Source organism: Rana temporaria, chromosome 6, assembly GCF_905171775.1.
Source record: "Rana temporaria chromosome 6, aRanTem1.1, whole genome shotgun sequence".
Taxonomy (NCBI): domain Eukaryota; kingdom Metazoa; phylum Chordata; class Amphibia; order Anura; family Ranidae; genus Rana; species Rana temporaria.
This window is the reverse complement of record NC_053494.1, coordinates 4,331,063-4,355,259: the sequence shown is the minus strand read 5'-3', so window position 1 is coordinate 4,355,259 and position 24,197 is coordinate 4,331,063. Positions and strand designations below refer to the sequence as shown.

Below are 24,197 nucleotides of genomic sequence, written 5' to 3'. Positions count from 1 at the left end.
ATCAACCCCCAGGGGCGGACTGACCATTAAGGCACTCGGGCACTGCCCAAGGGCCCCATGCCACTAGGGGGCCCCATCAGGGTTGTCAGCCTCAGTAAAACCAGGGACAGTATGTTAAAATCTATGGCCCAGATTCAGGTAGCAATTGCGCCTGCGTAACCATAGTTACGCAGCGCAATTTCTGACTTTCACCGGCGTAACGAGTTCTCCTGATTCAGAGAACTCATTACGCCGACTGCAGCCTAAAATCTGCGTGGCATAAGGCTCTTATGCCACGCAGATTTTAGGCTGCATTCTAGCGATGACCGCTAGGGGGCGCTCCCATTGTGATCTGTGTATAGTATGCAAATTGCATACTAACACTGATTCACAACGTTGCGCGAGCCCTGCGTACGCAAATTACGTAGTTTGCGTACGTCGGGTTTCGCGTAAGATTACACATCCTAATAGCAGGCGCAGCCAATGCTATAGGATACCCACGTTCCCGCGTCGCGAGATTTAAAATCTACGTCGTTTGCGTAAGTGATTCGTGAATGGCGCTGGACGCCATTCACGTTCACTCTGAAGCAAATGACGTCCTTGCGACGTCATTTGCCGCAATGCACGTCGGGAAAGTTTCCCGACGGAGCATGCGCTCTACGCTCGGCGCGCGAGCACGCCTAATTTAAATGATACCTGCCCCCGGCGGGATCATTTACATTGTGCGCGCTTACGCCGGGCAATTTTGCCGCGCGCCCTCGCAATTTACGGAGCTACTGCTCCGTGAATCGAGGGCAGCGCAAAATATTTGCGTGGGCGCAGGGCAAAATCGTTGCCCTGTGCCTCCGCAAATAAAGCGCAAATGTACCTGAATCTGGGCCATTGAATTTATATATTCACTTTTGAGCACTGCACATCATTTTTATATACGTACTTTTGGTTTGCACTTGTTTAGTGTTGTGCTTGGCTGCTATTTGATTACCTTTTTTTGGAGTGTTAGCGCGATATATACAATTTTTTACATATGATGTTCACCCAGACTGCAGAGTGCAGGAGCATCATGGGAAATGCAATTCTAAACATCTGGGGTGCCGAGGTTCCCCATCACTGCTCTAGGGGATTGGAACCAACAAGTATTTTGTCACTTCCAGTTATGGAAAGGTGAGTGTGAAATGTAAGACTCCGGCGGGTGTAAAAAGATGTCCACTTGGTGACTTCAGACTGTAAGCTTACTGCGGCCGAGTGCTGGGTGTACCAAGATGGCCGCCACGGAATGTCACTTTACAACAAGTTTCGATGGGTCGCCTAATCTGAGGAAAACACCTGCAAGGTTTTGTAAACATTAGTATGTCTGCTGCCATCTACAGTAACTCATAAGTACTGCAGTCATTCAGAATTACTTTGCTTGTTGTATCTTAGTTGACGTTACAATGATCTGAGACTGCAGAGTGCCCATCAGTACCGACCACCTAATCCCATACACATGGACTGACCACAGAGAGCGTCATCTGTCACCATATTGTATATAAATAAAACTACGACACATTCGTATAAAAACCTGGAATAGTGTGGAGCACTTTCACTTTCATTATGAACACGACGTTCGCTGTTCTGGACAAAGTCCAGCGACAGTAATATTATATTACACGTAGAAGACGGAACTGGGAGCAGTCAGCAGCGACTCCTCCGTCCGATGATCGGAAACATTTTATACCAATTGATAAAAAAAGATTTCCAATAAACGACAAATACTGGAAACGTGAGCGGAGGAAGAGCAATACACAGCCAAGTAAGTGTGCGATATAATACTGTGCTTTATTTTAGATATACTTTATAATAGATGATAGTTGCTTTCTTTCTCCCCCCACCCCCTCTATTTATCTCTCCCCTCCCCCTCTCTATCCCCCCTATTCTCTCTTGACTCCTCTCTAATCCTTTACCTCTCCCCATCTCTCTACCTTTTCTTCTTTTTCTCCCCTCCTCCTTTCCTCTCTCCCCCTTCTTTCTGTTCGATCCTCCTCCCTCCTCTCCCCCTCCTTTTCTCTCTCACCCTCTCTCTATCACCGTCTATTCCCCTCCTTTCATCTCCCCCTCCTCTCTCTCTCTTTTCCTTTTATTTTCTGCCCCTCCTTCTCTCCTCTCTCGCCCCTCTTCCTTTTCCCTTCTCCCCCTTATCCCCCCTCTTTCTCTCTCCTGCCTTCTCCCCTCCTCCTTTCCTCTTTCCCTCCTCCTCTCTCTCTCTCCTCTTTTCTTTTCTGCCCTCCTTCTCCCCCTCTCTCCCCCTTATCCCCTCTCCTTTCCTCTCTCCCTCCTCCTTTCTTTTCCACCCCTCCTTCTTGCTCCTCTCATCCTCCTCCTTCTCCCCTCCTTTTTCCCTCTCTCCCTCTCCTCTCCTCCTCTATTGCCCTCTCCCCCTGCTTCTCTCTCTCTCCCATCTCGCTCCCCTTCCTTATCCCCTCCCCCTTTCCTCTCTTCTCTCCCCCCTATCTCTCCCCACCCCTCCTTTCCTCTCTCTCTCTCTTCTTCTTTCTTGTCCCCACCTCTCCATCACCCCTCCTCCTCTTTTCCTCCTTCTTCTCTATTATCCCCCTCTTTTCTGTCTCCCTGTCTCACTGTGTCCCCCCTCTATCTCTCCTCCTCTCTCTTCTCCTTTCTTTTTCACCCCTCCTCCTTTCCTCTCTCACTGTGTCCCCCCTCTATCTCTCCTCCTCTCTCTTCTCCTTTCTTTTTCACCCCTCCTTCTTTCCTCTCTCTCCCTCCTTCTCTTTCTCCTCCCCCTTCTATTTTGCCCCCCTCTCTCTCTCCCCTTCCTTCTCCCCTCCTACTTTCCTCTCCCCCCTATCTCTCCCTTCCCCTCCTCCTTCCCGCTCTCTCTTCCTCTCCTCTCCTCCTTCCTCCCTCCTCCTTTTCTATTTTTTCTCCCCTATTCTCCCCCCTCTTCTCCTCTTTTCCCCATCTACTCTGTCTCCCTACCCCCCTTCTCTCCTCTCCTCCCTTTTCTCTCCCCCTCCTCCTCCTTTTTCACTCTCCCCTCTCTCTTTCTCTTTTTTTCCCTCATCTGTCTCTCTTCTCCCATCCTCATGCCGCATACACACAACCATTTTTCATGCAATTTTTTTAAATTGGTCATGAAAAACGGTCGTGTGTGGGCTCCAGAGCATTTTTCTCAACGAGAAAAATGGGCAATAACATTTTTGAATCTGCTCTATTTCTTCTCGTTTTTCACGTTGTGAAAAACGGTCATGTGTACGCTTTAACGAGGGGGAAAAAACGTGCATGCTCAGAAGCAAGTTATGAGACGGCGAAATTAGAAAAAGGAGCCCAAAGGGTGGCGCCATTCAAATGGAACTTCCCCTTTATCGACGCCGTTCGGAAATGCACGGGAAGGCAAGAGGACAGCTCGGCTGACCTCGGCAAACTTTGGAAATGGAGTCTTTTTGGGATTTGTCGAGGTCAGCCGATGTTTCCTCGGGCCTTTCCGGACTTTTCCGAGGCTCTCCGGCGCCCCCCCCACCTCTGGCCACATGCATTATTGCATGCCATTGAAGTCAATGTGGAACAAATTATTTTCATTTCCATTGACAATGGGGAAACTCGCTTTGATATGCCTGTACTTTGGATTACGAGCGTTCTCCTGGAACGGATAATGCTCGTAATCCGAGGTTGCGCTGTACTTGATTATGGTCCTATGCTCTTCCATATTGATATTTTTCTGGAGGTGCTGCCATGTTCAATTTGGACCTGAAAAAGAAAGATAAGTAGTTGATTTTTGCACCATTGTATAAAAATAAATTGTCCCGTACACCCTGCAATTTACAGCTTCCTAGCTCAATTTCTTCTGGGTAAGGCGCCATACTCATCAGCACCCCTTTGCACTATTCGGTCAACAGTTTGAGGACCCCCCGGCTATCACATCTATATGAGCTTGTTGGACATTCCATTCCAAAACCATGACCATTAATATGGAGTTGCTGCACAACCACCACCACCTTTATTTCTATTAAATCCTCCACTTTTCTGGGTGAGCTTTCCATGATTTCTATGATTTCGGAGTGTTTCTGGTATATGTGCCTGGTCATGTCTTTATGGAGCTTGTCGTTCTCAGGGGCATAGTTATGCTGGAACAGAAAAAAGCCTTCACTAAACAACTAATACTGCAGGGTTGAAAGAGCACAATAGACTACCATGCAGAGGTGGCTCTCTAATTAGGCAAAGAAGGCAGTCGCCTAAGGCCTCACTCTTTCAGGGGCCTCACTGCTGCCTAATTTGCCTGATGTATGTGATAGAATGGGAAGGAATGTCCCCAGTCAGTGTCCCCAAGCTGGTAGGGTGAGCGGGCCAGGCTGGTAAAGGATCACCGTCTTTCATATACAGCGCTGCCTGCTGCAGACGAATTGTAGAGGTAGAGGCGGATTTGCCGGCCCCAGGAGGTAGGGGCTGACAGGGCCGGGGGAGGGGCGGGAAATTTAGGGAGATCTCTGATGCCTCGTAAAAATGGTGTTATTTTTTATTTAGCTTGAATTATTTTTCCCATTATGGGCGTGAGTGGGGCCTCATATCTAAGTTTTGCCAAAGGCCCCCGTACACACGGTCGGTTTGGTCTGATGAGAATGAACCAAAGTTCATTTTCATCAGACCAAACCGACCGTGTGTACAGGGCCATCGGTCTGGTTTCCTTCGGTCTAAAATTTCTAAACATGCTTCATAACCGAACCGATGGACCGCTGCCCCATCGGACCAAACCGATGGTTAGTACAGAAAAGCATCGATTCAAAAGCCACGCATGCTCAGAATCAAGTCGACGCATGCTTGGAAGCATTGAACTTTGTTTTATTCAGCACGTCGTGTGTTTGACGTCACCGCGTTCTGACACGATCGGATTTTGAACTGATGGTGTGTACGCACATTAGACCATCAGGCCACTTCAGAGGTGAACCGATGAAAACGGTCTGATGGGCCAGTCTCATCGGTTTGGTCCGACTGTGTGTACGGGGCCTAAGGCCTCACAAAGCCTAGAGCCACCTCTACTACCATGTCTTTGTATACTGGATCCATAGCAGTCCTCATTGGAAACACCTGAATGACTTGGATGGGGTGCTAGATACCTTTGGCCATATAGTAGAAATGAAGGTCAGGTGCCCAGAAACTTTGGGCCATAACGGTAATTCTTGTTGGGAATTCCAGGAGAACCCTGGAGATGCAAAGCCCCAGAACTAACCAGTAAGCTGCCATGTTTTGAATGTTGTTTCTCCATTGTATAAGGTCCTCTCTGTAATCGCACACATTCCAGTGACGACGATCCAATTCTGATGGAAACATTGCGATTGTGTCTCATTTCAGAAGCTCCTCCTCCTGGTGAAAATGGTTTCTAAAAAGCATGTTGTAGGGATATTCACCCGAGAGCATCCAGATCTGTACCAGTGGCTGGTCCGTTTCCTTCTCATCATTTCCGTAGTGAAAGATGTCCGCCAGGTCCTTATCACCAACAACTTCTTTGAGTTTCAGCAGGAGGTGTTCAAATGTAGCTTTGCCGTCCTCTACCACTCCAAGAAAAGAGGAAGACTCAACGTCACCGACGTCAACGACTCTCTGTACAACGCGGAGCTCCAACATCTCAGCGAAACGTTTGGTGAGCACTAGACCAATAATTTATAGACACTGTGGGCCAGATTCACAAAGAGATACGACGGTGTATCTACAGATCCCCCATCGTATCTCTGACTTACACTGGTCCTATCTATGGGCCTCATTCATAGAATCAGATACGCATAGATATGGCTAAGATCCGACAGTGTTACACTGTGTTACACTGTCGGATCTTATTTTCGATTTAAAAATGGCGCCGGGGGCGTTCCCGCTGATTTACCTTGAATAATATGTAAATCAGCGAGATACGCAAATTCACGAACGTACGCGGACCCGACGCAGTCTTCTTACGACGTTTCCGTAGCGGCGTACCCGTCGTATACTTACCCCTGCTTTCATCAGGCGCAGCCAATGTTAAATATAGCCGGCGTTCCCGCGTCGAATTTGAATTTTCTAACGTCGTTTGCGTACGCCGATTCACAAACACGCGCGTCGCAAGTCACGCTCACGTCGAAACCACTGACGTACTAGTGACGTCAGTGGGAGCAATGCACGCCCGGAAATTCCCCGGACGGCGCATGCGCATTTAAATCGGCGCGGGAACGCGCCTGATTTAAATAGTACACTCCCCCTAGCCGCGGAATTTGAATTCCGCCGGGGGATTTAGGATCCGCCGCCGCAAGTTTGGAGGTAAGTGGTTTGTGAATTAGCCACTTGCCTCTCAAACTTGCGGGAGCGGATCTTAATTCACGTAGATCGAGCGGATCTATAGATCCGCTGATCTACGTGAATCTGGCCCATTGATGTGGCAACATTATACCACCTCTACACACTGGCCCGGATTCAGAAAGAGATACGACGGCGTATCTCCTGATACGCCGTCGTATCTCTGAGTCCGGCCGTCGTATCTATGCGCCTGATTCAGAGAATCAGTTACGCATAGATATGCCTAAGAACCGCCAGGTGTAAGTGTCTTACACCGTCAGATCTTAGGCTGAAATCTCCCGCTGGCCGCTAGGTGGCGTTTCGTTTTTTGCACACAACGAATATGCAAATGAGGAGTTCCGCTGATTCAGAAACGAACGCCCGCCCGTCGTTTTTTTTTTTTACGTTGCTCGCGTTCGGCTTTTTCCGGCTTATAGTTACCCCTGGGTCTATGAGACGCAGCCAATGTTAAGTATGGCCGTCGTTCCCGCGCCGAGTTTTGAAATTTTACGTTGTTTGCGTAAGTCGTTCGCGAATACGGATTCGCGAACGAAACCAATGACGTCCTTGCGACGTCATTTAGAGCAATGCACACTGGGATATGTACACGGACGGCGCATGCGTCGATCACGTCAATCAATCAATCAATCACGTCAGGTCAACACACATTAACATAAAACACGCCCCCCCCTCCACATTTGAATTACGCGGCCTTACGCCGCAACAGATACGTTACGCCGCCGTAACTAAGGGCGCAAGTTCTTTATGGTAAACCACAATCCTTCTTTGTCGACCCTCAGAACCTAAAAAAGGGAGAGGTGACGGGGGGGGGGGGGGGGGTGGAATTTAGTGGAACTGATCTGTATTTTCCTCCTGCAGCAGCTCTGGGCCCCTTACAAAAAAAAAAGAATTAAAAATATATATATAAAAAAAGGGGGGTAGCCATCCGGGGCCCTGGGGACCTTTGAGCCCCTTAGCAAAAAAATAAAAAATAAATAAAAAAATATATAAAACTTTTTTTTTTTTAAATTAAAAACAAAAGTGGGGTTGCTATCCGGGCCCCTGGGGACCTCTGGGCCATTTTAATAAAAACAAAACAAAAAAAATATATAAAAATTATAAAAAAAAGGGGGGGGGGTGCCATCTGGGGCCCTGGGGACCTCTGGGCCCTTTAATAAAAAAAAAAAAATATATATATATATATATATATATATATATATATATATAAAAAAATTAAACATTTTTATATATATATATATATATATATATATATATATATATATATATATATATATATATATAAAAAGTGGGTTGCCACCTGGGGCCCTGGGACCTCTGGGCCCTTTAATAAAAAAAAATAATAAAAATATATATATAAAAAAATTATAAAAAAGATGGGTTGCCACCTGGGGCCCTGGGACCTCTGGGCCCTTTATTAAAAAAAATAATAAAAATATATATATAAAAAAATAATAAAAAAATAAAAAAGGGGGGTTGCCATCCGGGGCCCTAGGGACCTCCGGGCCCCTTAAAAAAAAAGGGTGGTGCCATCCAGGCCCCTGGGGACCCCCCGGCCCCTTACAGGTGTACTGCCTGTACCCCCCTGATTGCGGCCCTACAACAAGGCACCTCTGTCATTGGGGGCAATGAGGACAAGGCTTAGACGGTGGCCCTCACACAGAACCGCCATGCAGAACAAAGCATTGTAAGTCAATAATATGTAAAAAGATCAGCTGGAGGAAGACTGAAGACAATACAGGCGACCAGTTCTGCCCTCTACTGCCTTTAATGGCCACACCTTCTTAATATAATGTTCACCTTATAATAAAGCTGTCTATACTTTGATCCAGCCCAGGATCTGAAGACATTATATGAGGAGTTCTTGTTGATAATACGACATGTTTTGTATTTATTGATCAGGTAAGAAGAGAGTCCTGGTTGTGATCGATGATCTGGAGGACAGCAGTGACCATGTGAAGATGGAAATCCTCATTAGCCAGCAAAGTATACAGAATCTGGCCGAGGATCTCTTCCTGTTCAGCACATCGGAGAAGGCTCTCCTCGGAGATATGATGACCGGCGGATATCAGAGGGAATCCGACCTCAAGAACAAGTTGGATCGGATGAAATCTATTGTTGAAGGTGAGAGGAACACTCACTATAATGAGATTTGTGTCCCTCGAAATGTCACTTACATGTGTTCTGTGAGAAGAGGGGCTAAATCGAATGTTAAAGGCGATACAGCGGGACCTCGGTTTACGAGTAACGCGGCTAAAGAGGATTTTGAAAGACAAACAACTTTTAAAAAAAAAATTCTGATTCGGTTTGTGTGAGTGATATCTCCCAAAACGAGCAGAATTCAAGCTAATGGGGTGTGCAGTACCGCATTTGGCCAGAAGTGCGGGGGGCGCCACTGACACTCGGAACGGTTCCTAGACGTTCGGAATCACTCAGAACCACTCGGAAATACTCAGTTCCTAAGTGTTTCCGAAGCTTTCCGACGGTTTCCGAGTTCAGCCGCGCTGTCCCAGAGTTTTTCCGAGGCTCTCCGGCTCCCAGGGCCGCCATCAGGGGGGGTACAGGCAGAACACCTGTAAGGGGCCCGGATGGCAACCCCCTTTCTTTTTTTTTAGGGGTCCGGGCCCTGGGTGGCAACCCCCCTTTTATTTTATTTTTAATTTTTTTTTATATTTTTTTTATTTATTTTTTATTAAAGGGCCCAGAGGTTTCTTGTTTTATTTTTTATTTTTATTAAAGGGCCCAGAGATCCTGGATGGCAACCCCACATTTTTTTGTAAATTCTTTTTATCATTTTTATAAAAATTTTTATATATACATATCTATTTTATTAAAGGGCCCAGAGGTCCCCAGGGTCCTGGGTGGCAACCCCCCTTTTTTTGTAATTTTTTTTTATAATTTTTATATATATATATATATATATATATATATATATATATATATATATATATATATATATATATATATATATATATATATATATATATTTTATTATTAAAGGGCCCAGAGGTCCTGGATGGCAACCCCCCTTTTTTTGTAAATTATTTTTATAATTTTTATATATATATATATATATATATATATATATATATTTTATTAAAGGGCCCAGAGGTCCCCAGGGCCCTGGATGGCTACCCCCATTTTTTAATACATATTCTTTTAATATATATTTTTATTTACTTCTTCTTTTTTTGTAAAGGGACCCCCCCGCTTATCAATTTGCGGCGGCCCCCCGCTTCTCAATTTCAAGCGGCAGCACCCCCCCCCGGTTCTCTGTGCTCCAGGGGGCCCAGGCCTGAAGCTGTATAAGGGACCCCATAATTCATGATGGCGGCCCTGCCGGCGCCCCCCCCCCCACCTCTGGCCACATGCGGTATTGCATGCCTTTGAAGTCAATGCGGAACAAATTATTTTTTGTTTCCATTGACTTCTATGGGGAAAGTCGCTTTGATATGCAAGTGCTTTGGATTACAAGCATTCTCCTGGAACGGATTATCCCGAGGTTCCATTGTACAGTATATACGAAACGAAGGCTGAAGATACAAAATTAGTTCCGAAAAACGAATCGGGTCAACATAATGAATGTGACCAAATAGAGTTCTTCAATGTATCAATGCATTCGAAATGAAACACAAATTTTCCGGGGTGCACGTGTCTAGTGGGGGTGTACAATTAGGGTGACAACGCTGTCACTGCATACAGACCATAGGCCAAGTGTTGTCACCCGCTTTATAGAAGAGGCTTTAATTAAAAATAATGTAAAAAAATTGCGACAGTTCGAATTTAATCCGCAGAATGCAATCTCACTGTCACCTCTGTATCTTCTACAGGCAGGAAAGCAGAATCCAGGCTGGGCAGATGGGTAAGTACCATTGACTCAAACTTCCACTGGTAGACAGGGCCGCCATCAGGAATTATGGGGTCCCTTACAAGTGGGGGGGCTGCCGCAAATTTAGAAGCTGGGGGGCTTTACAAAAAAAAGAAAAAAATATATATATATATATATATAAAAAGGTAATTATAAAAAAGAGGGGGTAGCTATCCGGGGGCCCTGGGGACATCTGGGCCCTTGAATAAAAATAAAAAAAAAGAAAGAAAAAAAAATATATATAAGTTTTTTTTAAATAAAATTATAAAAAAAAGGGGGGGGGGGTAGAGGGTTGACATCTGGGGCCCTGGGGACCTCTGGGCCCTTTAATAAAAAACAGAAACAAAAATAAAAAAAATATATAAATATATATATATTTTTTTTTTATAAAAACATTTTTTTTAAAAAAGGGGGGCTGACATCCAGGGCCCTGGGGACCTCTGGGCCCTTTAATAAAAAAATAAAAAAAAAATAAAAAAATATATAAAAAAAGGGGGAGTTGCCTTCCGGGGGCCCTGTGGACCTCCGGGCCCCTGGGGACCTCTGGGCCCTTTAATAAAAAAATTAAAAAAAATATATAAAAAAAGGGGGAGTTGCCTTCCGGGGGCCCTGTGGACCTCTGGGCCCTTTAATAAAAAATTCTAATAAAAAAAAATATATAAAAAAATATATTTTTTTTTTATAAAAAAAAAGAAAAAAAAAAGGGGAGTTGCCATCCGGGGCCCTGGGGACCTCTGGGCCCTTTAATAAAAAATTCTAATAAAAAAAAATATATAAAAAAATATATTTTTTTTTTATAAAAAAAAAGAAAAAAAAAAGGGGAGTTGCCATCCGGGGCCCTGGGGACCTCCGGGCCCCTTACAATAAAAAAAAGGGGGGTTGCCATCCGGGCCCCTTACAGGTGTACTGCCTGTACCCCCCTGCTGGTAGATGTTAAATATTGCATGTAAGCGTTTTGTATTTTCATACCCAACCAGCAGTTGGTGGCCGTTCCTTCAGAGCGCATGCGCCAGTGATGTCACTGGCTACATGTAATGTAGATATAATGGTGCACCTTTAGGAGATATGACATTACCTATAGGTAAGCCTTATTATAGTCTTACCTTGCACTGCCCGAGGGCCCTATGCCACTAGGGGGGCCCCATCAGGGTTGCCAGCCTCAGTAAAACCAGGGACAGTATGTAAAAATCTGTGTTTTTTTAAAAATCCCAAGATTATAGCTGCCCCGCCTCTCCAGTACCTTTTCAGTGTGTGTATGTATATACTGTGTGGCCCCATATTCTATTGCCCGGGTGCTCCATCATCTCCTATTGCCCAGGGGCCCCATCATTTCTATTGCCCAGGGGCCTCATAATTTCCTATTGCCCGGGGGCCCCATAATCTCCTATTGACTGGGGACCCCCATAATTTCCTATTGCCCAGGGGCCCCATAATCTCCTATTTTCCGGGGGCCCCATAATTTCCTATTGCCCGGGGGCCCCATGAGTTGTCAGTCCGCCCCTGCGTCCACTTTGATTATACATGTATACTAAGTATCATGTGACATTTTTGAGGTCCAGGAGGTATGTGGACAACATGTACCAAACATGGAGGAGTTTTAGGGCCAGATTCTTGTAGAGTCTGCGGCGGCGTAGCGTAAGCCATTTACACTACGCCGCCGCAAATTACTGGAGCAAGTGCCGTATTCTCCAAGCACTTGCTCCGTAATTTGCGGCGGCGTAGTGTAAATGGCCCGGCGTAAGGCCGCGTAATTCAAAGGGGGCGGCTTGTATTTAAATTAAGCGCGCCCCCGCGGCGATCGAACTGCGCATGCGCCGGGCTGAAAAATAGCGCATGCTCCAGCTCACGACGGAAAACGTCAATGACGCCGACGTGAGCGTCATTGACGTAAAGTTGTATTCGCGGACGACTTAGGAAAACGACGTAACCGACGGAAAAAGCTGACGTGGACCCGACGCCATACTTAACATGGCATACGACGGACCTTCGTAAACTTGCCCCTCATATAGCAGGGGCAAGTTTACGCTTACGGAAACGTCGTAAATTCACTGCGTCGTCCGCGCGTACGTTCGGGAATCTCGCGTAAATAGCTAATTTGCATAGACGACGGGGAAAACGACGAGGCGACACCTAGCGGCGGGAAAAAAAACTGCATTTAAGATTTGACAGCGTAAGAGCCTTACGCCTGTCAGATCTAATGGGTATCTATGCGTAACTGATTCTAAGGCCCCGTACACACCATAGAATCCATCCGCAGATAAATCCCAGCAAATGGGTTTCAGCGGATAGATCCTATGGTGTGTACACGCCATCGCATAGAAATCCGCGGAAATCCTCGAGAGGATTTATCCGTGGAAACGGTCCGCTGGACCGTATCCGCGGATAAATCCTCCCGTGTGTATGGGGCCTAAGAATCAGGCGCATAGATACGACTGCCCAGATTAGGACTTACGACGGCGCAAATGGCGTTGCGCCGTCGTAAGCCCTTTGAGAATCTGGGCCTTAGTGTCCAGCTCACTGCCACATAGATGAAAATGGGGGAGGTGGGCCAGATAGACAGGGGGGAGCGACTGAGAATTAGAAGACGCACACGAGATGTGTTACAGGTAGAAGTGATGTTCCATCCTGTTCCTGGGTCACGTGACCATTACGTCTCCCTTCCATTTGTTCAATACACAGCCTGGAGGAACAGGAATTCCAATGCCAGATCACGATCCTCAAAGACCGACACAACGATGGCAATGCCCCTCTCCAGTAAGAATACAAGTTCTTTTGCTTTATGTTCTGCAAATTTGGGTCATTACTCTACAATGAATCAGTGTAAGCAAGCTTTCATCAGTTTGCAATTTGAGCAGGGCCGTCTTTAAGGTGGCGCAAAAGGGACAGCTGCCCTGGGCCCTGTCATTGTTGTGGGGCCCAAAGCAGCTGCTTCATCCAACTATCCCAGTTTAGATTCCCTTGCCCTTGAAGTTTTAGTCCTGTGCTGTGTCCTGATATCTCAGTGTGAAGTGCTGCTACTAATGCTGCCCAGCTCTGCCCTATTATTGTGTGCAGGTGACTCACCTGCAGACCCTGTGTTTACATGTAAATAACCTTCATTGATATGGAAATGGCACAGTGGCTGCGTTTGGCATGGCACGGTGGTGACAATCGATGGGCACAGTGGCGACAATTGATGGCACAGTGACTGCATTTGGCATGGCACAGTGACTGCATTTGGCATGGCACAGTGGCGACAATCGATGGGCACAGTGGCGACAATGGCATGGCACAGTGGCTGCATTTGGCATGGCACAGTGGCGACAATCGATGGGCACAGTGGCGACAATGGCATGGCACAGTGGCTGCGTTTGGCATGGCACAGTGGCGACAATCGATGGGCACAGTGGCGACAATGGCATGGCACAGTGGCTGCATTTGGCATGGCACAGTGGCAACAATTGATGGGCACAGTGGCGACAATGGCATGGCACAGTGGCTGCATTTGGCATGGCACAGTGGCGACAATCGATGGGCACAGTGGCGACAATGGCATGGCACAGTGGCTGCATTTGGCATGGCACAGTGGCGACAATTGATGGCACAGTGACATTTGGCATGGCACAGTGGCGACAATGGCATGACACAGTGGCGACAATTGATGGGCATAGTGGCTGCATTTGATGGCATGGCACAGTGGCGACAATTGATGGGCACAGTGGCTGCGTTTGGCATGGCACAGTGGCGACAATTGATGGCACAGTGACATTTGGCATGGCACAGTGGCGACAATGGCATGACACAGTGGCGACAATTGATGGGCACAGTGGCTGCATTTGATGGCATGGCACAGTGGCGACAATTGATGGGCACAGTGTCTGCTTTGATGGCATGGCACAGTGGCGACAATTGATGGGCACAGTGTCTGCGTTTGATGGCATGGCACAGTGGCGACAATTTTATGGCACAGTGGCTGCGTTTGATGGGCATAGTGGCGGACATTGATGGGCACAGTGTCTGCTTTGATGGCATGGCACAGTGGCGACAATTGATGGGCACAGTGTCTGCTTTGATGGCATGGCACAGTGGCGACAATTGATGGGCACAGTGTCTGCGTTTGATGGCATGGCACAGTGGCGACAATTGATGGGCACAGTGTCTGCGTTTGATGGCATGGCACAGTGGCGACAATTTTATGGCACAGTGGCTGCGTTTGATTTGCATAGTGGCGGACATTGATGGGCACAGTGAGGCTGCAATTGATGTTTTTTTTTTCGTTTGTTTGCACCCCCAAAAAAATGTGAGCACCAGCCGTCACCGTGTCTGAGGTTTTTAGCCACTTTAAGAAATTGGCTAATAATACAGCTGGGGTGACCACAACATGGTATAGCCTGGTATATGGCCACACACTATGACACGCTAAAAGGTGGGAAAGGGGCGGGGCTACATCTTACATTACTCTTTGATCTTGATTGTGATTTTCTTTTCCTTTCAGACATGTCTCCTCATTATCGCGTTCGCTATTGCTCTTCTACTCCTGGTGATTGTTCTACCAATAGTGCTGCGCCCTGAAAAAAAGGACCCTTCTACCCCCGCCCCCTGAAGAACAGCAGATCATATACAACAATATAAAAAAAAAAGGAACTTTTTGGGTCATTTTTCTCGTGAGAATAATTTGTTGCATTGGATGAAGTGAATGGATAAGCGGTCTTCATTGTCAGAGTGGAAAAAGTCTTCACCCCCCCAGTACTAAAACAATAAATGAACAGGACGGGACATTCACACAGGAGGTCCCCAGGGCCCCGGATGGCAACCCCCCTTTTTTTTTATAATTTTTTTATTATTATTAAAGGGCCCAGAGGTCCCCAGGGCCCTTTTTTATTTATATATATATATATATACCGTATTTATCTGGGTATAGCGCGCACCGGCGTATATAGCACGCACCCCAGGTCTAGAAGGGAAATTTCATGAAAAAAAATGAATTACTTACAGTTTGAATGCCCCTCGTCGGTGTCTTGCCCGGCGTCCATCGGCGGCCTTGTCCGGTCCGGCGTCCGTCTGCGGCCTTGGTGGTATCCTCCCAGCTTCTCCCGCGCTGTCTCTGAGCCCTGCCGCCGACATATACCGAGCGCAGTACACTCGGGGCCTTGGCGGTGTTCTCCCGCGCTGTCTGTGAGCGCCGCCGCCGACATATACCGAGCGCAGTACACTCGGGGCCTTGGCGGTGTTCTCCCGCGCTGTCTGTGAGCGCCGCCGCCGACATATACCGAGCGCAGTACACTCGGGGCCTTGGCGGTGTTCTCCCGCGCTGTCTGTGAGCGCCGCCGCCGACATATACCGAGCGCAGTACACTCGGGGCCTTGGTGGTGTCCTCCCCGCTTCTCCCGCGCTGTCTCTGAGCACCGCCGCCGACATATACCGAGCGCAGTACACTGGGGGCTTTGGTGGTATCCTCCCAGCTTCTCCCGCGCTGTCTCTGAGCGCCGCCGCCGCCGACATATACCGAGCGCAGTACACTCGGGGCCTTGGCGGTGTCCTCCCCGCTTCTCCTGTGCTGTCTCTGAGCACCGCCGCCGACATATACCGAGCGCAGTACACTCGGGGCCTTGGCGGTGTCCTCCCCGCTTCTCCAGCACTGTCTGTGAGCGCCGCCGCCGACATATACCGAGCGCAGTACACTCGGCTAGGCTCGGCTCCTCCCGCATAAAGGCCAGGAGGCGGCACAGGGCGTGACCGCGAGCGGAGCCGAGCGTGGCTGAGTGTACTGCGCTCGGTATATGTCGGCGGCGGCGCTCAGAGACAGCGCGGATCGGTGTATAACGCGCACCCACGATTTTCCCCTAATTTTTCATTATTTTTTTTTTTTTGTAAGGGGCCCTGAGGTCCCCAGGGCAATAACCCCCCCCCCCCCCCAATTCGTGGCACCCCCACTTCTCAATTTGACGCGGCAGCACATCCCCCCCCCCTCCCCGGTTCTCTGCTTCAGGGGGCCCATGCCTGAAGCTGTGTAAGGGGCCCCATAATTCCTGATGGCGGCCCTGCTTCTATTCTAGATTGTAAGCTCTAATGAGCAGGGACCTCTGATCCCTCCTGTATTGTAACTCTACTGTCTTACCTGATGTTGTGAAGTGCTGTGCAAACTGTTGGCGCTCTATAAATCCTGTATAATAATAATCCCTTTTCCCATCCAAGTTCAAAATAAATACAAAACCCCAAATACCTTGGACTGGTCTTTGAGTAACGAGCAAACTGGAGTAAGGGGTGCAACCAGTAGGAGCCAACAGCAACAGCGGGAATCCCTAGCAACAAAGTGGGAAAATCCTTAGCAACCAAATGGGAATCCCCCTAGCAACAGTGGAAACCCTCAGCTACCAAGCGGGAAATCCTCTGCATCTAAGTGGGAATCATTGGCAACCAGCTGCAGGTAACCAGGGTGAGACCAATGAAGCCAACACGGCAGGGGTAGGAACCCTCGGCCCTCCAGCTGCTTTGAAATTACAAGTCCCATGAGACATTGCAAGACCCCGACAATCACAGGCATGACCCCCTAGAGGCAGAGGCACGATGGGATTTGTAGTTTCACCACAACTGGAGGGCCAAGGTTTCCTCCCCCTGGCCTACGGGGACAGTGCTACAAAAGTATAACAAAATGTCAGCAGGGTTGGTGCTACCACTAGGCAAACTAGGCAGCCGCCTAGGGCGCACTGCTGCCTAGGGGCAGCCGAATGCTGATTTCCCTCCGTGTCTGCAGGCTGCAGCATGTAATGTGATTAGGGACGCAGCACTGGAGGAAGCGCTAGGGGAAGCAGAGCCCATGCATGTACTGACTTTTTAATATTAACAAAATAAAAATTTGTTAACCTTTTCTATATATTTTTGTATCTTACAATTTTTTTTTTTTAAATAACAAACATGTTATACTTACCTCCGCTGTGCGGCTCGTTTTGCACAGAGTGTCCCCGAACCCTGGGCCGGATTCAAGTAGATTTGCGCAATTATTACGGAGGCGCAGGGCAACGATTTTGCCCTGCGCCCCGCAATTTTTTTGCGCTGCCCTCGATTAACGGAGCAGAAGCTCCGTAAATTGCGTGGGCGCGCCGCAAAATGCCCGGCGCAAGCGCGCGCAATTTAAATGATCCCGTAGGGGGCGGGAATCATTTAAATTAGGCGCGTTCCCACGCCGAGCGTAGAGCGCATGCTCCGTCGGGAAACTTTCCCGACGTGCATTGCGGCAAATGACGTCGCAAGGACGTCATTTGCTTCAAAGTGAACGTGAATGGCGTCCAGCGCCATTCACGATTCACTTACGCAAACTACGTAAATTTAAAATTTTGTGACGCGGGAACGACGGGTGTACGCAACATTGGCTGCCACGCTTGGCCACGCTTGGCTCCACCCGCAGCCACGCGATAGAAGCCGAGTGAAGCCGAGTGCGCAGGAAATCCCGCTCTGCACAGCGCGCCAAATTCGAACACACGACGCTGCAACCCCTCGACGGACCCCGCCGCAGACGGACACCCACAAGTCTCGACGTACCCCGCGCAAGGCCGCGCAAGGCTGCTAATAGCAGGGGCAACCTTACGCAAAAACCGGCATACGGAAACGACGTAAATTGCGTACGCAGGGCTCGCGCAACGTTGTGAATCGGTGTTAGTATGCAATTTGCATACTATGCGCTGAGCACAACGGGAACGCCACCTAGCGGCCATCGCAAGAATGCAGCCTAAGATATGCGTGGCATAAGAGCCTTATGCCGCGCATATCTTAGGCTGCAGTTGGCGTAACGAGGTTCCTGAATCAGGTTACACAGGCGCAATTGCTTCTTGAATCCACCCCCCTGTCTTCTGGGGTCCCTCGGTGGCTGTCTCGGCTCCTCCTCGCAAAAGCTTTCTACCTTCATGCGAGCTCGCATTGTGGAAAGCTTTTGGCATAGCCACCGACTGTATCACTCGGCCCCGCCCCCCCGGCGCGCCGCGTCATCCGCTGTGATCGACAGCAGCACCAGCCAATGGCTGCGCTGCTATCAATCCATCCAGCCTAGCCAATCAATGGCCAGGCTGGGAAACGAAGACCATCACATGGACGCGCGCCGGACTTTCGAGGGGTGAGGTAAGTAAAACGGGGGTTCGGGAGGGGGGGGGGGGCGGTACCGTCGGATGTTTTTTCACCTTAATGCATAGCTGAAAAAACATTTACCTTTACAACCCCTTTAATATTCACAACCCTCTGGGGGGGCTCCTTTCTATTTATTTGTTAGTGGGATGTTCCTGCTCCTCTTTTGGTGAATCCCTTCTACAATATTTATACTTCTATAGTTTGTTCACTTTTTTACTGGCTGGGCTGTAAGTCACATTTCCCTTCCAATCCTGATATTTTATTTCATGTCTCTCTGCTATGAACTGAACTTTGGAGTTATAAAAAGCATTTTATTGACCAAAGATCATAAAAACTCAGAAGAAACTCCGGTCACGTGAAAGATTCCAGACTTCGATAATAACAAGCAAACTGTTACGTTGCGCCATTTTATACATAGAACGTGGACACAGCCGCCATTACCGATCCAATGTCAGAGCTAGGAAATGTTAAAGTGAACCTGTATACAGTAGGGGTGTACGCAACCTGTGCTGTTCACATTCCATAATCCTCCAATCAGTTTCTGTAAAAAAGCAATTAGGCACATTTTTTTTTTTTGTTCCAAATTCGTCTTTATAACAAATTTTGCCAAATTTGTTCATTTGGAAATATCCGAATTAACGAAAACTAATTTACCACATATTCGAAAATTCGTAAATTCATAAATTCGTAAATTCTGAAATTCTGATATTCCGAAAATCTGAAATAATAACTAACTAATAATAACTTAACTATTAAATTCTAGGTATTGGAATTTCCTTTTAAATTTGTCTGTTAGTGAAAGTAACGGATACAAATTTATCCAAAGTTACGAATTACCGTATTTATCGGCATATACCGCGCGCCGGCGTATAGCGCGCACCCCAAGCTGAGGAGGGAAGTTTAGGGAAAAACTTACATTTTGGATGTCTTGCCCGGCGTCCATCGGCGGCCTTGTCCGGCGTCCGCCTGCGGCCTTGCGCGGGTCCGTCCAGCCTTGCGCTGTGGTCCGTCTGCTGTCTTGCCCGGCGTCCATCGGCGGCCTTGTCTGGCGTCCGTCTGCGGCCTTGCGCGGGGTCCCTCGAGACTTGTGGGTGTCCGTCTGCGGCGGGGTCCGTCAAGGGGTTGCAGCGTCGTGTGTTCAAATTTGGCGCGCTGTGCGGAGCGGGATTTCCTGCGCACTCAGCTTCTCTCGGCTCCTCTCTGTTCCTATGGCGTGGCTGCGGGCGGAGCCAAGCGTGGCCAAGCCTAGCTGAGTGCGCAGTACACTCGGCTCGGATAATGTCGGAGACAATGTCGGAGACAGCGGGGATCGGCGGGGTATCGGCGTATTTCGCACACCCGCGATTTCCCCCCGATTTTAAGGGGAAGAAAGTGCGCGGTATACGCCGATAAATACGGTATCTGAAATAACGAATGCCGTATCTAAACGACTGGAACATAACAAATTATTATTAATAAATAAAAATTATAATGATAAAAACGTTTTATTATTATTTATTATTAATTTGTTCCGTTCCATTTGTTTAGATGCGGCATTCGTAAGTTTGGATAAATTTGTATTCGTTACGTTCACCAACAGACAAATTTAAAAGGAAATTCCAATATCTATAATTTAAAAGTTAGTTATTATTAGATATTCTTTCAAATTTTCCTTCCTATTTTTGGATTTTCGAATTTATGAATTGCAATCATAACGAGTGACCCAAAAAACGAAAAAAACAAAACAAAACAGAATGTAGCGAAAATGAACACATTTTTCGGCCGTGCACATGTCTAAAGGCAACGAATCCCTGGTCCATGTTTTAGGCATCAACGCTTAACTGATGGGTTCTAAACCACAACACCTGTCGGCACTGGGGTAGATTCAGGTAGGGGCGCGCACTACTACGGATGCGCAGCGTACCGTTTTTACGCTACGCCTCCGTAAATTACTTGAGCTACGCATCATTCACGAAGCATTTGCTCCGTAATTTGCGGGGGCGTTTCGTAAAAGTGGCCGGCGTAAGCGCGTGTAATTTAAATGATCCCGTAGGGGGCGTGGATCATTTAAATTAGGCGCGTTCCCGCGCCGAACGTACTGCGCATGCTCCGTCAGGAAAATTTCCCGACGTGCATTGCGGTAAATGACGTCACAAGGACGTCATTTGCTTCGACGTGAACGTAAATGGCGTCCAGCGCCATTCACGATTCACTTACGCAAACGACGTAAATTTTGAAAATCGCGACGCGGGAACGACGTGTATACTTACCATTGGCTGCGCCTCCTAATAGCAGGAGCAGCCTTACGCAGAAATCGACGAATGCAAACGACGTAAAACTTGAACGCCGGGCGCGCGTACGTTTGTGAATCGGCGTGAGTATGCAATTTGCATACTCTACACTGACCACTATGGGAACGCCACCTAGCGGCCATCGTAAGAATGCAGCCTAAGATATGACAGCATCAGAGCCTTATGCCACGCATATCTTAGGCTGCAGTCGGCATATCGAGCTTTCTGAATACAGAAAGTCGATACGCCGGCGCTACTTAGCAATTACGCTGCGTATCTATGGATACGCAGACGCAATTGCTTACTGAATCTACCCCACTATTCCCACCTCTACATTTTAAGAGAGCAATGCTCAGGGATGTAGATAAGGGCAGATAAGGAAAACCCACAAGAGTATTATTTTCTGCACCAGAGGAGCTTACACTCCAATTTCACACCACAGCCACACACTAATATTATTATTATACATTTATATAGCTCTGACATATACCGCAGTGCTGTACACAGATCGCTGAGCCAGTCACATCAGTCTGTGTACCAGAGGAGCTTACACTCTAATGCCCCCCACAGTCACACCCTATCATTATTACAGATCTTCAATACCTCCCTATTAGGGATGAGCCCGATGTTCGAGTCGAACGTAAGTTTGACTCGAACATCGGGTGTTCACCTGTTGGCCGAATAGCGAACAATTTGCGGTGTTCGCGGCAAATTCGAAAGCCGCGGAACACCGTTTAAAAGACTATGGCAGAACAACATGAAAAATCTAAAGTGCTAATTTTAAAGGTTAATATGCATGGTATTGTCATGAAAAGGTGTTTGGGGACCCGGGTCCTGCCCCAGGAAACATGTATCAATGTAAATGTTTTTTTTTTTTAAAACTGCTATTTTTTCGGAAGCAGTGATTATAATGATGCTTAAAGTGAAACAATAAAAGTGAAATATTCCTTTAAATTTTGTGCCTGGGGGGGTGTATAGTATGCCTGTAAAGTAGCGCATGTTTCCCGTGTTTAGAACTGTCCCTGCACAAATTGATATTTCTAAAGGAAAAAAAGTCATTTAAAACTACTCGCGGCTATAATGAATTGTCGGGTCCCGGCAATACAGATAAAAGTCATTGAAAAGGGAGCTGCGGTGGCTCAACGCGATTGGCACTGCGCTGACAAGCCATTCACCTCTGCAGCTAGGGGTTTCGGATCACGGTCTCAGCTACATGTGAATTGAGTTTGGTGGTCTCAGCCTGGCTCCCGGTGGGTGTGCTATGCGAGGTAAGCCTGCGCTTAGTACGCCCACCCCCCTCCCACAAAAACCACCACACTTACACGCACTCGGAATTGGGTTAACATGCACGCACTTTGACCACGCGGTCTCTAAAAAAGAGAGGCGAAGGACTAACGGGGCTGGTTGAGCGGGCAAATCCTCTCACTCCCTTATAGGGAGTCCCTCTGCCCCGTTGGGCTTCAAAGCGGAGCAGGTAGGGCGGGCTGTGTGGGAAGACTCCCTCACACACCCGCCATTGCCACCCGGGGCATGGAGAAAGGTGGCAGATTGCCTCTGGGGGAGGCCTGCCTACTCCCAACTCCTGCAGTCCGGCTCCTCTCTCGAGTACACGCACAAAATACACTTTTAAAAAAAAAAAAGAAAAGGGGTCTGGTATGAATATTAAGGGGAACCCGAACCAAAATTTAAAAAAATAATTGCGTGGGGGTCCTCCCAGATTCCATACCAAGCCTTTCAGGTCTGGTATGGATATTAGGGGGAACCCTGCGCCAATTTATTTTTTAAATGGCGTAGGGGTCCTCCTGAAAATCCATACCAGCCACCTTTAGGTTTGGTATGGATTTTAAGGGGAACCCCCTCCCCGCACCAAAAAAAAAAGGCGTAAGGGTCCCCCAAAAATCCATACCAGACCCTTATCCGAGCACGCAACCTGCCAGGCCACAGGAAAAGAGGGGGGAGAGAACCGTGCCAGGCCACATGCCCTCAGCATGAGGATGATGCTTTGGGGTCTGGACTCCAAAGCACCTTGTCCCCATGTTGATGGGGACAAGGGTCTCATGCCCACAACCCTTGCCCGGTAGCTGTGGGGGTCTGCAGGCAGGTGGATTATCAGAATCTGGAAGCTCCCTTTAACAAGGGGGCCCCCTGTGTGAATTGTTAAAGGTGGTACATTGTACCCCTACTATTCCATCAGAAAAACTGTCAAGAATGGAAAAAAAAGAAGAGCCAGCTTGGGACAAGTCCTTCATTAAAAAATAAAAAAATAAAAAAGCACAACGATGTGATCCATTTCGCTCTGACGGGACGGAAAAAAAAAGGCGCTACAGATGCGCCTTAATAGGACGCTTCTCTTTCTCTGACAGCTCTTATATAGCTGAGGGCGGGGCCACGCGGTGATGTACACGGGTGTCCCCGCCCCCTCTGATGCCACCCGTTTCCTGCAGTTTCCCTGTGGTGTCAGAGGGGGTGGGGTCATCCGTGTACGTCACCGGGTGGCCCCGCCCTCAGCAAATTCAGATTGCACAAACTGTTGGCGCTTTAAAAATCCTGAATAATAATAATAATAATATTATAATAACATCCCCCCACAGTCTCACACTATTATTATTATAAATGTATATAGCACTGACATATACCGCAGTGCTGTACAGAGATCACTGAGCCAGTCACATCAGTCTCTGTACCAGAGGAGCTTACACTCTAATGGTCCTGGTTTATAGGCTTTTTCTGCAGAGCTGAATGAATGGTGGTCCAGTGAAAAGCCTGAGGGTCCGACATGGTAAACTCCTGGGTTACATTGCCCCATGTCTGAAAATGCTTTGGCAATGAAAAATGAGAAAATTTAAGCCGCGTACACACGATCAGTCCATCCGATGAGAACGGTCTGAAGGACCGTTGTCTTAGGTTAACCGATGAAGCTGACTGATGGTCCGTCGCGCCTACACACCATCGGTTAAAAAACCGATCGTGTCAGAACGCGGTGACGTAAAACACAACGACGTGCTGAAAAAAAATGAAGTTCAATGCTTCCGAGCATGCGTCGACTTGATTAGGAGCATACGTGGATTTTTAACCGATGGTCGTGCCTACTAACGATCGTTTTTGACCTATCGGTTAGGAATCCATCAGTTAAATTTAAAGCAAGTTGGCTTTTTTTTTTTAACCGATGGTTAAATAACCTATGGGGCCCACACACAATCGGTTTTGACCGATGAAAACGGTCCATCAGACCGCTGTCCTCTGGTTAACCTATCGTGTGTACAAGGCCTTAGTCTCTTCTTGGGAAGGCCTGGGAGAGGAGGGTTGTTGAATCTGCCTTGAGTGAACCACTGGCCTTGAAGCATTGCCCAGGCCCTGTTTTGAGGGAGGGTCTGCGTTTGCTGAATCTAGAAAGAATCCCTTTAAAAGTTTGGGGATTTGGCCTGGCACTTGTTCCATGGCAGACTCTATGGGCCAGATTCACAGAAAAAGTACGCCGGAGTATCTGCTGATACGCCGGCGTACTTTCAAATTTGCCACGTCGTATCTTTATTTGTAATTCACAAACAAAGATACGACGGCTTTTGGCTAAGATCCGACAGGCGTACGGCTTCGTACGCCTTCGGATCTTAGGATGCAATACTTCGGCGACCGCTGGGTGGAGTTCGCGTAGTTTTCCGCGTCGGGTATGCAAA

At 47.8% G+C, this 24,197-nt stretch overlaps 1 protein-coding gene across 2 annotated transcripts; it reads left to right on the top strand.

Annotated features, from left to right (window-relative positions):
- Positions 1-5,087: 5,087 nt before the first annotated feature.
- LOC120942921 lies at positions 5,088-14,779 on the top strand. Of its 2 annotated transcripts, XM_040355876.1 has the most exons (5): positions 5,092-5,608; positions 8,191-8,412; positions 10,119-10,150; positions 12,836-12,910; positions 14,631-14,779. In XM_040355876.1, exons 1-5 carry the CDS (start codon positions 5,341-5,343, stop codon positions 14,736-14,738), a joined length of 705 nt encoding a protein of 234 aa, XP_040211810.1. In that variant the 5' UTR covers positions 5,092-5,340; the 3' UTR covers positions 14,739-14,779. The 2 variants fall into 2 exon arrangements, with proteins under 2 accessions (XP_040211811.1, XP_040211810.1); XM_040355877.1 differs by lacking the exon at positions 12,836-12,910 and having other exon boundaries at positions 5,088-5,608.
- The last annotated feature ends 9,418 nt before the right edge of the window (positions 14,780-24,197 follow it).

Coding starts and splice junctions, on each gene's coding strand:
- LOC120942921 (XM_040355876.1), top strand. CDS start 5,341: ATGGTTTCTAAAAAGCATGTTGTAGGGATATTCACCCGAGAGCATCCA. Junction 5,609..8,190: donor ACATCTCAGCGAAACGTTTG/GTGAGCACTAGA, acceptor TTTATTGATCAG/GTAAGAAGAGAGTCCTGGTT. Junction 8,413..10,118: donor GATGAAATCTATTGTTGAAG/GTGAGAGGAACA, acceptor TATCTTCTACAG/GCAGGAAAGCAGAATCCAGG.